The sequence below is a fragment of the Syngnathus leptorhynchus genome, chromosome 14 (assembly GCF_054491065.1).
Source record: "Syngnathus leptorhynchus isolate UIUO chromosome 14, UIUO_Slep, whole genome shotgun sequence".
Taxonomy (NCBI): domain Eukaryota; kingdom Metazoa; phylum Chordata; class Actinopteri; order Syngnathiformes; family Syngnathidae; genus Syngnathus; species Syngnathus leptorhynchus.
In genome coordinates, this window is record NC_141208.1 from 2,188,135 (window position 1) to 2,201,197 (window position 13,063).

Here is a 13,063-nt window from a genome sequence, read left to right on the forward strand (position 1 = left end):
GAGAGCCAGTATGCCATGTCGTCCCCCGGCTCGTCGTTTGTCCAGATAAAGCACGAGGACCTGCTTTACTATGAGAACTGTGGAGGAGGCAGCTTTGGCAGCGTCTACAGGGCCCTTTGGATATCCCAAGACAAGGAAGTGGCAGTGAAGAAGCTTCTGAAGATCGATAAAGAGGTAGGACATCCATGTGCACATACCGAGACATGCAGCCATTGATGATGGCAAACTGGCAAAATGTCATAAAATAATTCAAAAGCTTCAAATCAGAGCACGAATCCCTTCCCAGAGACCCCCCCCCCCCCCCTCCCATTTTGTGTTTATCTAAAACATACCTCTCTGTGTGTTCCCCGCCCATGCAACACTTAATGGAAGAAGAAATGATTTATGACGGGTTCCTCCTATTGTACATTGGGGTAAAATGTACATTAGGGACGTGGTGACGTCACACGGCGAGGAGAATCCAATGGCAATTTCCAGCCGGCCGGGCTATTAATATCAAAATAGTAGAGGGGTTGTTAACTGCCATGGCAGGAAGTTGGCAGGAATGTCATTTCCAACTCAAGGAAACAATGTCATGTCAAGTGTGTCTGATGACGGAGAAAAAAACAAAGAGCAGGTTGATTAATTGTCAGACTTGTTTCGTTCTCATTGGGCAGAAAAGGAAAAACGTGCACATGGTGGTCATCCGTCAGTAACGGGCTAATGGAAGGAATCCTTCAAAGGCATTCCTGCGTCGCTTCATGTAAACGGGTGCTTCGTTTTGTGAGCGGCGTTTTAACTTGTCTTCTGTACTTTCAAAGTGCCGTCGGTTTCGTAAAATAACTGCTCTTGCGCACAGTGCCGTGACAGACTGGTACCAAAAAATTAGAATCATTTACCTTCTGCCGCTTATCCCTGCCTGTCGCTATGAATCGCTATCATAAATAGATTGAACAAAGATTAAATGACTAAATGACCAATTTAGTCAAATGGCATTATTTCCCAAAGCCTACGAGCAATACCGGATGAAGGCCTTGTTTGCTACCGTGGCGCCAAGTCTCAAACATCGCATTAATCACACAACAGTTCAAGGATTGAAGTTGTACGCTTACAAATGATTTACACTCGATTATCTCAAAGCTCAAGTTTCTTTGCTGCGGTCACGGGAGAGGAGGAGGTTAATAATGTCTCACACTTGGCTCGTCTTCCCATGCAGGCTGAGATTCTCAGTGTCCTGAGTCATAAGAACATCATTCAGTTTTATGGAGCCGTGCTGGAATCTCCCAACTATGGCATCGTCACAGGTCTGACCCTGTGTGAGTGTGTGTATGTATGTGTGTGTAAGTGTGTCACATTCTGGGGTTTTCAAGAAACAAGCTGTTGCGCAACCAAATTATTGCTTTGACTTGCGAACAGAAATTTTCCAAGATGGCGGCAGTAAGCTCCTCACTTCCCAGCAAGTGAGCAATTCTTGCCATCCCCGCCCAAAAAAAGTCTTTAAGATGTCAATTACCAATCCCAGTTAAAATATACCGATAAAGTAAATCAAAAACAAAAGCATTATGTGTTTAAACAACCTGGTAACTTTATAGCTAGCTTAATGCTAACACACCGTTTGACCTTTCCTGTGGAAACAAACAACTCAAGCTAGCATGCGCTCCAATACAGTAATCGTCTACTACTTGATGTACAATTTGACTTGTGAGTTATTGCTGCTTTTTCCTGGCTGGACATTTGAAAGTGACACCAGCATGTTGTAACGATAAAGCATGACTTGCGTTTGGTCAGAGCTGATGTATTAGTCAACATCGAGTCGGATCCAACGTTACAAAAAAAGCAATTTCGTCATATTGTGGGAGTAAGGTGAATGGGGCTGATGATACTTGACTTTGGTTCCATGTAAAGAAATGGCGCTGTAACTGTGTGCAGAATATGCCAGTGGTGGGTCTCTTTTCGAGTACCTATCCAGTGAGCAGAGTGAGGAGATGGACATGGAGCAGATCATGATGTGGGCCATACAGATGGCTAAAGGTATTTCCTAAAGACCACCACCAAGCTGCACCACTACAGAGCAGTCAATCCAAAAATACTGAGATATATTTATCATTTTATACATACAATGCAGTTTTTCATGATGCTGTCAATTGTAATTGTTATTAGGAATGCACTACCTCCACGCAGAGGCTCCCATCAAAGTCATCCACAGAGACCTCAAGTCACGGAATGGTAATGCAAAGTTCTGCTATTATTTCTTCTTCCACTTCCACATTCTAACATTGATTTTTTTTCCCCCCAGTGGTCATGACAGCAGACAAAGTGCTTAAGGTGAATGTTCGAAAGTCTTCCTGATATATTCAACTCATCCGCGCCTTTTGAGAAATTATTTGGATTCACTTTTTTTGTTCTAATGGAATTGCAGATTTGTGACTTTGGTGCATCCAAGTTCTTATCCCACACCACTCACATGACCGTGGTGGGCACTTTTCCCTGGATGGCTCCGGAGGTCATTCAGAGCCTGCCTGTCTCCGAGACCTGTGACACGTACTCATATGGCGTGGTGAGATACTTCCCGATGCCGCTTCGAAATTCCTATTTGAGTCACAGATATCACCATAGTCGATTTGACTTGAGAATGTGACTTATGTAAGTAATGTGTCTCCGCCGGTCACAGTAAATTTGTCAGACGAGTGTTGCGGAGCCCCAAACACGCAACGACGGCCTCGCTGTGTTCTGCTATTCATCAATGTGTCACGCAGGCAATGTTCTTATGCAAAGACAAACACTGTGTGCTGTGTGAGCAGGTGCTGTGGGAGATGCTGACTCGTGAAGTACCTTTCAAGGGCTTTGAGGGGCTGCAGGTCGCATGGCTGGTGGTGGAGAAACAAGAGGTACACACACACATACACATGTGAACAAACACACTATGAACATGTAAAGTATACAGACAGCATTTGAGGAGGCCGGACGAACAATGCGATGCTCTCATGGTTTCCACTGTGAGCCGCTGAAGTCTATTTTTAGTCCTGACGTCAGTCATGTGCTCTGGTAAGGTCTCCGGTGGAGCTCGGCCAGTCCCTCCACTTTTGCTTCTTTTACAGCTTGAGGAGAAATATAGAATTTAGGATGTTGGCGATAAGAGGGCCAGCCGATTGACGACGTTTATTGGAGATGATGTTTTAGTTGACTGCCGCACTCGCTCGCTCACACGACGGGGGCCAACAAACAGCCCAGAGAACATGATTCCTTGTAGCTGTTGGCTACTTTCCAAATTCTCTCCCTAAATAACCCCCCCCCCCCCCCACTCCTCTTTCCCAGTGTCTCTCTCTGCTTTCCCACTTGGTTGCTTCACCACTCTCGCCTCCTGACCCTCCTACTTGATCTCTCGCTCCTCACCGAGTGGCTGATATTTTAGGATTAATCCCCGCAGAAAACAGTTTCCATTTACTGCCACGGTACGATGGAGTTGTCTGGTCTCATTCAGACCTGGAAGTGAATTTTTTTTGTTTTTTTTTAACGGAGCGGCATTTTTAAAAAAATTTTTTTACGTGTAACAGTAATGAAGTATTTTGTAACATTAAGCACAGTTTCAATACTGCACCTAAATATCATCAAATGAAAACTGTACTCAAATAACACTTTTCAATGGTAAACTTTGGAAAATGTTTGTTCCAAATCATTTCTTGTGTAGAGGCTTACCATCCCCACCAGTTGCCCAGCAAGTTTTGCAGAACTGATGAGGAAGTGCTGGCAAGCCGAGCCTAAGGTAAATCAATGCCTATTGCATCTCGTTGTCATAAATAATGGAATTTGATGTCATAAATTAATCGATCATCTTTGTGTTCACAGGAGCGTCCGCAATTCAAACAGGTGCTGGTAACCTTGGAGACAATGGCGAATGATAGCAGACTTCCTGACCAGTGCAACTCCTTTCTGCATAACAAGGACCAGTGGAGGTAAACACACACACGCTCAACCAATGCTTTGGTGGCAGGTAAAAAAAAAAAAAGTTGATGCCATTCTCAAATGTCTATTCTCTCCCCACCCGCCCCATATAGAGGTCTATGGGCTATTGAGCTCCAGATTACTGACCCTGTACTCTGTTCCAGTCTATAATAAGCCCCCCTGCCCTGCTAAGTGTTCACGATAGAAACTCCTCTGCTCCCCCGCCGTCGTCCCTCCAACGAAGACAGACGTGACAAGAAAGAGTGGCCATGAGAATGTGTAGGCCGCATGTGAGCTGCAGGAGGGGGGGGGGGGGGGGGGGGTTGGCTGCAATTGTGATAGATAAGAGGGAGGTTGCGGCTGCCCTCAGCAGAAAAAGGAAGGTGTGACATTCTGTGCATGTTTACAGCGAGACTGTCATTTCTACATTTTGGTGTGGTGTGATTGAACAGGGACGCACACGATGGCAACGTGATTGATTTGTTTTGTGTCCCTGAGAATATTAAAGAACATAGCATTTGGTCACTGGGACTCTAGCGGCCTCTTGTGGTAATGGCCTATACTTACAAATGAAATGTAAAGACATTGAGAGATGAAAATGTATCACGCACACATTCCAGGTGTGAAATTGAGTCGACACTAGAGCGTCTTCGGAAGCTGGAGAGGGAGCTCTACTCCAAGGAGAAGGAGCTGGAGGAGCGGGAGAGGCGGCTTCGGTTGTGGGAGGAGAGGCTGATGGAAAGGTCCAACATGACTCCGAGCCCCACCTCCTTACTCATGGATCGATCCAACATGTCGCCAGTGAGTCACGTGGTGAAGTCATGTCCATCTCGTTCCGATTACGTGTCATTGATTTGGCCAAACTGCTCATTCAAATTCTGTCTCTGCCTCCCATCAGTTCTTCACACCAATGTCCATGGGTTCCACCGGTTCCTTCTTCCGCTCGCACTCTCAAGACTCCAGCAGTGCGGGGCTCAGCAGTGCAGGGGTCAGCGGTGCGGGCGTCAGCTGCCTCCTTCGCACTCTCAGCAACGGCGACAGCGAAAGAGGGGGCAGCGGTCCGGTTCTGGAGAGAGGGGTGGGCTCTCTGGACAGCGGGCGCTTGCACGTCATGCTCCGTGGCTTGCAGGAAGAGGAGGGCACCCTGGAGGAGAAGGGCTGGGGCCAAAGGGATGAAGGCGGGAGCTTGGAGGGAGGAAGGGTGCAGGTGACGCTCAGGAGCTTCCCGGGGGGGAGGCTGGAGCGCGAGGAGAGGACGTGGGAGGAGGGGGACGTGGAGAGAGGCGGGATGCAGAGGAGCAGGGTGACCACTATCGTCCGAGGCTACTCGGGCGGCTTCGGAGAGGCGGAGGGGCAACAGGACGGAGGGTGGGAGGCAGAAAAAGTGGACGAGGGAGGGCTTGAAGGAGGGAGGCTTCCCGACATGCTAAAAGGTCTCAGTGGCACTTTGGGGGGCTTGGGGGACATGCTGTCCTTGGACAGCATGGGGGAGATGGACAGGCTAGGCGACATGGACGTAAACATGGGGGATGTGGGGATGGTGAAGCTCAGGAGCGAGATGGGGGTCAGGGGTCACTCAGGGGTGCAGGTGAGCATGCGGGCTTCCTCCAATCAGAACTCTGTGAAGAGCTGCAGCGTGCGACACGGATCCAAAATCAACATGGCCACCGCCGCCATGGACATGATGGAGCTCGACTGGTCCGACAGCGATTAGAAGACACGCGGCCGTAACACAAACAATTTCTTTGTGTGTATTAACACATCATTTATTTGTTCAAATGTTCCTTTTTTTTTTTATCGAGCAATAAACTAAACCATTGTGTATGTACTGTGAAGACAGAAGACACAGAGATGATTGCTGTCAATGTTAAAGGCTTCACCTGTGTAATTTACTGTACTGCTACATAACATACTGTATGTCTGTGTGTTTTTTGCTTAGTGTGTAGATTGGAGTAGATTTGGATCAGATCTAACTGTGATCTTGTGTGATTTTTCATTTTTCAATAAAAAAAAGTGATACAAATCTCACCACAATATGCCGTAAGGTCATGTTTTTATGATTATTAAAATAAATGATAGAGGAGGAAAAAGAGACACTCACACGCACCAAAAAAACAACAACAAGTGAGTCACACGCTAAGCAGCAAAGCCACTCCGGCCAGGATCCATTTGGCAGGGCGTTCCCTTGTTTTCAGGCTCAGAGTCCACACATACGTGGGCCCTCTGATCTTGGTCTTATAAAGAGGACACTCGTAGATGTTCCTGGTCTCCTGTCGGTCGTTGGGCACAGCTCGGACAGAAATAACGGGCATGGCTGGGGTCAGCTCCTTTAAACGTGCTTCTGTAATCACTCCGGCCTGAGTATCCCATCTGGCTCCTTTGAAAATGATCATTCATTTCATAAAAACGAGAAAAGGAAGATGATCCACGTTGAAGGTAACTCCTACCTTCCATGTAAAGTCCATATACAAAAGCGCCTTCTCTTGCAGGCTGGTTAAACTCCTCCTTAAACTTCTTGGTCACGTCCACAGTCAGGTTGACTTTATCCAGTGGCCACTCGTTCTTACGAGCCAAGCTCTGCATCACGGCTAAAGATGAAGAAAAGGATTTTCTCAAAGACTAAAAATGTAGGGTGGTCTCATGGGATGGAGTGTGCAGTACCGGTGAGGAAGGACTGTGGGTTGAAGAGTCCACTGAGCCACACAACAGTGGGTAGTGATAAATCCTGAGTCCAGCTGTCTAACTCTTTGCAACGCTGTAACACATCATTGTACCTAAGACACACACACACACACACACACTGCTATCAAGACATTCCAAATTTGTAATTTAATTTTTAATCTGTCAGTGGCAATAAATAGTTTGACGAAATTCGTCGGGTCACTTGTTACTCAGCAACCACCACATACCAAGTGGCGAGGGTGTAGGTGGACGGATAGGCCAGCTTGGTCCAAGCGTCAGGAACATTGTCAAGAAACAAAGCCACCTGGAGTTTCTCCATCTCAGGGGAGATTGCAAGCTCTCCCTTGACAGAAGGACATGGCGATTAAGTAGAAGGTCACCCACACAAAGATGTAGCGAGGGTTAAGCATACTCTGAGCCCCAGGTCAAGCTCCTCGAGTGAGCGCCCTATCTCGCCGATGAGCATGTTCATGCGCTCACACTCCTGGAAGCAAACCAGGATGTATGGAGATCTTTCAGTTGTCTTGGCAGTGATGTCAGTCATGTTGTACTGCTCTGGAAGTTTCTCCAGAACCTCATCCAACACTGTTTTCACCTGTCATTGCCGTTCAAAAAAACAAAAGAATGCCAAAATGTTGCCGTCACGGAAATGTCATCCTTGGTGTCACTACCTTCTCCTCCATTGTCCCAGAGGTCCCTTCTCCTATCACAGCATCAGGAGACTGTAGCTCCAGCAGGGTGCGGAAAAGATTATCTGACATCACGGTCAGGAAGTCAATTTCTGCGTTGGGGTGCAACCCGTAATGCACGGGACTTTCGTGGGGCAGCATCTCATCTATGAAGTCGTGGTAGCCCTGGAAGACAAGTTTGATGGAGATCCTGCCAGAAGTGGAGTTTTCTAGAAAAGCCTTACCTTGTAGTCCAGGTTGGATGGAACCAAAAATCCTGGAGCCAATGCAAGCTTCCTGTCAAACTAAATAAAAACAAAGCAGTTTTTCCTTCAATATCGGAATTGTGACTTTCCCCTGGGCGCCAACCTGGTTGGTCTGCATATATTCTTCCAGGTATGTTCTGCAGAGTCTTCGATCCCAGTCATCCGTGATGTGTCCTCCGTACATGATCTCGCCAAAAAGATACCTCAGGTCCTCCCATGGCACCTTCATCGTGAACACAATGGACATGATCATATCGGAGACATTTTTCTCATCATTGTGCAGGAACCCACCTGTGCATTGACCTCCAGGTAGTTGTACAGGACATTCACCGATATGGTGAGGTCTCCGGTATTGAACGGGTATTTCCTGTTCCATCCCTGAGGTCCGAACTTCCTCCGCTCGGCCACGCAGGCATGGAAGTAACACAGAGAGAATAGGATGGTCTTAAACTCCTGCTCGCGGCTACACTGGTCCAGGATGCCCTGCGCAAGGAATGACATCATCAAAATTGACCTTGACTGACTGAAGCATGGGAGACACTGACCTGGTCAAAGTTATCCAGAGCTGCATGTAAGTTAGCATGCATTCCTGTTGGAGGCTCATTAGTGACCTTGATGGAATTTTCTAGAATGCCCTGGACAGAAAAAAAACTATTTGATTGCATTTCAAATCCTAGAAAATCCTTTGCCTAATGATATGCAGAATTCCTGTACCTAATATTGTGACTGTACAAAATCAAGAAAATATTACGCTGCTTGTTGCATGTACCTGAGGAATGATGTGTTCCTGGGTGCTTGGTGCAGGCTCAGCGCTCATAAATACTCTGTAGTCGGGATGACTGCCTTCAGAGTAGCGCTCCAGAAGCTTCTCTAGTGAGCCCAGCCAGCGAGCGACCAGATGGATGTTCTGCACAGATTATTAGCAAACCTTTACCACCGTCTTCTTCTTCTTTGAGCTGCTCTCGGTATACACGTGTCATTATGTTATGCTGTGTTAAACTGAGATGAGAGGTCAAGAGTCAAAAATGCTGTACAGAAATGTTCTCATTCATCAGTCATATGTCAAGAGCACCTGCAATATGACCCAGTGACCCTCTTTTGCGGCGGTTTCCATGGCAACCTCAGCCACCGCTTCTTGCCCCTGACCCAAGGACACGTTGTGAAGCTTGCCAAGGTCGATGGTGAAGCCCAGCTTTCTCCCTGAGCGGGATAAGAAGTAGCGGAATAAGTCTTTTGCACGGTATGTTTATCCACTTGGGTTTCCTTTTGTTGTACCAAGCGACTCTACATCTTGAAGTGGGTCCACTCCAGGAGATAGGATGAAGAACATGGGAGAAGCTGGACCACTTTCTCTGAAAGATTTTGCAAATTCTGTCTTACGGCCTTCTGTATATTTCACCCCAAGCTTCTCCTCCACAAAGTTCCTACAATGGCAAGAAACCAATTGCAATAAGAAATTGTACTTCTCATCTGGGAAAAAGTGAGATGCTCCTCACTTGACAGCATATGTCATGCGGTCAGGTCTCAGAGCTCTCATCATGATGAGTTTCTGCAGGGAACTTTTGCCTTTCCACTCCTGAGGGAACTTCTCCTTCTCTGGACACTCGGATTCCACCATTTTTTTCCAGCGCTTAGGAGAGCCTTCAATGTCTCGGTCCAGACCTCGAAACTCATCAGTGAAACTCATCACCTAAATGTAAAAAAATGTATGGAGCTATGATTAAAAATTATTTCAAAACAAATTGTGTAAGGAATGTAAAACATACCTTAATGGCGCTCCACGTAGTGTTGGAGAGAAAGTCCAGAGGGCTTAGGTAAGAGTGATCGATGTTGAAGCGTAACAGAAAGTCCAGCTCACGCACATCTATCTTCTTACTCATTAGGAGCAACTGGAAAGAAAGAGATTTATCTCAGCACTGGCGGGCATAGGGGGGGCAGGGGAGGGCACTACCTCCCCAGCCCAGAAATAAAAGTAAAAAGTGTTTTCAGAAATGTTTTGGGTGGATGTAAAATGTTTTTCTGTGTTCCGGTCGCCCTGAGATATCCTTGACCACCCCGTGCCTCCCTTCCCCAGCCCCAAGGAAAAAAATGCTAGCTCCGCCAGTGATTACCAGCAATGCTACATGTTCAAACACAAATACCTGAAAGGCCAATTGTGCTGCAAATGTGAGTTTGTCCCTCTCAAAGAGTCCCATGCTGATGTAATTGAAGGTGGAATATGTCACACAATCGATAAGCGTTTTCACTCTGCTGGTCACGTCCTCGCAGGGCTCCACCATGTCCACCGCTTTGTGGAAGACCACGTTGAATGCCTGAGGACGGTGAGATGTTCTTCTTTTGCAGTGACCAAGAGTGTGATATCTGCTTACCTTGAGGCTAAACTGGTACATGGGGTTGATCTTGTTGAGGTCGTTCATGATAAAGTAGAGAAGTGACGCTCTGACAGCTACTGGACGGTAATGTTCTCTGGCTTCGTTGATCTTCACCTCGTTGACTTTAGCTTCCACCACCTGGGAAGGAGTTTTCCGTGTTATTCGACTGACTACTATGGGTGGTGTTTCCCGATAAATACCTTCATCTCAATCTCAGCGGCAGTGTGCTTGGTACTCTCGAGCTTCTCTACCAGCAAATTATCACCCAGAAAATTACTCTCGGCTGCAGACAACCTTGTCAGCAGTTCGTCCTCCAGAAGCTTCAGCTCAATCTTAAAGATGTTCTGCTGTTTTGTCAGTTCGCTCTGGAGGAAATTAAATTGTTTTTACGTCTATAGCCGTCAAAGGTAGTGAATAAGTGAAAATTTTATTTCTATTGTACCTTGAGATGCTCAAGGTCCGGCCTCTCCTGGTTGACAACCTGAGCAAGGAGTTGGTCCTCCAGTCCATCCCTGGTCACAGTAAAATTAATAAGGGTGGTCTGAGCCTGAATTTCTGGTTTATAGTGAGGATTGGCCAATTTGGTATGAAGGATGAGTCTGAAGCCAGGATGAAAGAAGCACTCCTTGTCGCCCACCTTGATACAACTGCAGAGCAAGCAAGGCAGGCTTCTTCGTACACAAGGTAAATCCAATCGTAATCTTTGTGTGTATTTTCTTACCTGCCCTTTTTGATTGTGTGTCGACCCAAGAGCGGGTCAAGAACCGGGTCAAGCGTCTCCTCTATATTCTCGATGAGCACGGTATTTCCAGCTACGACGGCTCGCTCGATCACGTCCACGTAACTGAAGCAACGAGGTGCAAGTTTGAGTCAAGTGCAAAAGATAAAAACAGACACCTTCAAATTGTGTGTTGTAATGTGAAGCAGACGGACGGACCCTTTTTGACTCAGACTGACAACCTTGAGGCTGTTGCCATAGCGACTCTTGATCCATTTGATGCCCTGGAGCTGAGGGTCAATGAGGAGGGGCCAGCGTTCACCTTAAGCAAAACGCATTGATTTGTTAGCCACAGTTTTTTTTTATTTATCTTAAAGCATTAATAAAGGCAATGTGGAAGTTTTGTCATCACTCACAATTAGTGTGGATGGTGGCATTCTGGGTGGACATTTCATCTCCTGGCAAGCCTTCATTGTTCCACTGGGCTACCATGGCACCGTCGGTCAGCATGCACACAGGATCCAAATCGGCTGTCATGGGAATGGGGATCTTTTGGAAAGAGCAAAACAACCCAAAATTTGAGAAGAATTCTATTGACATCAATTTGAATCGAGCACCTTCTGGCTGCGGAGGAAAGGCCTCCATAGGTTGTCCACCAGCTCCCTGCGGTACTTCTTGGAGAAGGAGCCAGCATAAGATATGAAAGCTGCAGTTAGGAGGACATCTCCACAAAGCGTGGCCTCCTGCTCATGGTACTGAGCCACTGAGTGGGCCCAACGGACGTTTTCACTCTGATAGAAAAGACAAAGCTATTAAATGAAAGACAGGTTATTTTTACATCACTCAAATAATCACCGAGCGCTACCTGTAACCCTTTGACGAGCCGATTGGCTAATTCAATCGTCTTGTTGGTGGAGTTCACTTCTTTCTGAAAACGCAGTTTCTCCGATGTGGCTTTCTCATATTGGCCCGTCAAAGTTTCCAGGCTGCTGTCCAATTCCTGAAAAACGTTTTTGAAATAGTTTCGAGCAAGTTTTTCAATTTCAAGCATGGCCTGCGTGAGCCAAATGTTCAGTGAGACACGCACAGTCAATTTCTTCCTGATGACCTGAAGCTTCTCTGCGGCCTCGGCGAGGTCAGCGTTGGCTTGTGACAGACACTTCCTCTTCATCTCCACCTCACAGAATACCTGCGGAAGAATTCTCTTCATTTCCTCCCAGTATAGAAAAAAATATATATATATATATATTTCTACTGAATAAAGTTTGAAGATGTACTCACAAAAATCTATCCGTAGCAGCGTAAGAATTGAAAGTAGGAAAATGTTTACACAGACATTGACATTGGCTCCATTCTCATACCTCATGGAAGCGAATCATATTGATCACCCAGGCACAGAGCCCAGCGGCAGCGGAAGATTTGTGATGCACAAATTCAGGGTTGAACTCGGGGTCACTAAGGTAATCATCCCTCACAACCTTTACTGTAGCCTCGGGGATGTGCTCCTTGTCAAAGTTCATGAGGGCCTGCAGAAAGTCGTCCACCTAGACAGCAGCGGGAGGACACCTGATTGATTTCTGTCTCATTCATGGTGAAATATAAAAGAAAGGATACCAACATGATTCTTTCAAAGATTTGCATGAAAGAATCACCTTGCTCATGACCACCTTGGAAGCCTTCCAGCTACGATCTTTGGGGATCTTGCCCTGAGGAGCGAGCAGCACCAGAACCGCTGCTGTGACGTTGGTGACGATCACCGGAGGGTTTGGGAACGTCCTCAGCTCGGTCAGATTCAACTGGACGGTATACACAAATACAATTTGTGGAGGGTGGCCCCAAAAATGTGTTCATTCTTTCACTCTATAAACACTAAAGAGGAATAAAACCATCATCAATGTATTTCACCACACCATAGTTTTGATGATGTTTATTTTTTGTGAGATATTGGTGTAACCAATTTAAACATATTTTCAAGTGAATATAAATTCAAAAGGGCATAAAAAAGTTCAAATATATTTATCAGCAATAAAGTTACAAGGTTTGTCAATGTAAGAAGGTTGAATATTGAGTGATGTTAGTGAATAGCAAATAATTTCTTTTTTAATTGGTTTGTACATGGGAAAAATGAGGGATGAATAATAAATTTGTGTTGTATTATTGTTGTAAATGCGTGAATCACATCCGGGGTCAGAGTACATAAAGAGGAGGGGGGGGGGGGGGCGGGGCTTAAGAACGACGACGACAAGATGGCCGAGAGAAAGACAATTAAGTGGATCCAGAAAAGAGCAACTTTGCTGCCAAAATTGCTCAGCAAGGATGCATTGAGTTGGTCGGTTGAGTGAACTACTCAGCAGAAGACGTTAGTGATTGAATTTAGCCGCTACTACCGAGGCTAATACTAGCGCACGGACTTTGCCAAACACCTAGCGACAAGCT

General features: G+C 46.3%; 2 protein-coding genes across 2 annotated transcripts in view; one reads left to right on the forward strand and one right to left on the reverse strand.

Annotated features, from left to right (window-relative positions):
* Positions 1-6,116, forward strand: map3k20b (mitogen-activated protein kinase kinase kinase 20b). Its single transcript, XM_085930115.1, has 11 exons — positions 1-174; positions 1,196-1,283; positions 1,909-2,010; positions 2,140-2,205; positions 2,276-2,304; positions 2,399-2,536; positions 2,781-2,867; positions 3,668-3,742; positions 3,826-3,932; positions 4,542-4,722; positions 4,820-6,116. Exons 1-11 carry the CDS (start codon positions 16-18, stop codon positions 5,633-5,635), a joined length of 1,848 nt encoding a protein of 615 aa, XP_085786241.1. The 5' UTR covers positions 1-15; the 3' UTR covers positions 5,636-6,116.
* dnah9l (dynein, axonemal, heavy polypeptide 9 like) overlaps positions 5,752-13,063 on the reverse strand; it is a 23,285-nt gene continuing 15,973 nt past the window's right edge. Inside the window, exons 64-90 of the mRNA XM_085930277.1 lie at positions 12,280-12,423; positions 11,989-12,171; positions 11,715-11,816; positions 11,493-11,627; positions 11,245-11,418; positions 11,044-11,176; positions 10,847-10,949; positions 10,631-10,753; positions 10,352-10,556; positions 10,110-10,274; positions 9,907-10,047; positions 9,679-9,849; positions 9,304-9,426; positions 9,034-9,227; positions 8,813-8,961; positions 8,610-8,737; positions 8,307-8,444; positions 8,083-8,172; positions 7,829-8,020; positions 7,641-7,760; positions 7,517-7,576; positions 7,275-7,457; positions 7,016-7,198; positions 6,831-6,946; positions 6,583-6,695; positions 6,369-6,509; positions 5,752-6,298 (exon numbers count right to left, since the gene is read on the reverse strand). Coding sequence (XP_085786403.1) covers positions 6,051-6,298; positions 6,369-6,509; positions 6,583-6,695; positions 6,831-6,946; positions 7,016-7,198; positions 7,275-7,457; positions 7,517-7,576; positions 7,641-7,760; positions 7,829-8,020; positions 8,083-8,172; positions 8,307-8,444; positions 8,610-8,737; positions 8,813-8,961; positions 9,034-9,227; positions 9,304-9,426; positions 9,679-9,849; positions 9,907-10,047; positions 10,110-10,274; positions 10,352-10,556; positions 10,631-10,753; positions 10,847-10,949; positions 11,044-11,176; positions 11,245-11,418; positions 11,493-11,627; positions 11,715-11,816; positions 11,989-12,171; positions 12,280-12,423 — 3,957 coding nt within the window. The 3' untranslated portion in view covers positions 5,752-6,050. The remainder of the gene's footprint in view (positions 6,299-6,368; positions 6,510-6,582; positions 6,696-6,830; positions 6,947-7,015; positions 7,199-7,274; positions 7,458-7,516; positions 7,577-7,640; positions 7,761-7,828; positions 8,021-8,082; positions 8,173-8,306; positions 8,445-8,609; positions 8,738-8,812; positions 8,962-9,033; positions 9,228-9,303; positions 9,427-9,678; positions 9,850-9,906; positions 10,048-10,109; positions 10,275-10,351; positions 10,557-10,630; positions 10,754-10,846; positions 10,950-11,043; positions 11,177-11,244; positions 11,419-11,492; positions 11,628-11,714; positions 11,817-11,988; positions 12,172-12,279; positions 12,424-13,063) is intronic.

Coding starts and splice junctions, on each gene's coding strand:
- map3k20b (XM_085930115.1), top strand. CDS start 16: ATGTCGTCCCCCGGCTCGTCGTTTGTCCAGATAAAGCACGAGGACCTG. Junction 2,537..2,780: donor ACACGTACTCATATGGCGTG/GTGAGATACTTC, acceptor CTGTGTGAGCAG/GTGCTGTGGGAGATGCTGAC. Junction 3,743..3,825: donor GCTGGCAAGCCGAGCCTAAG/GTAAATCAATGC, acceptor TTGTGTTCACAG/GAGCGTCCGCAATTCAAACA.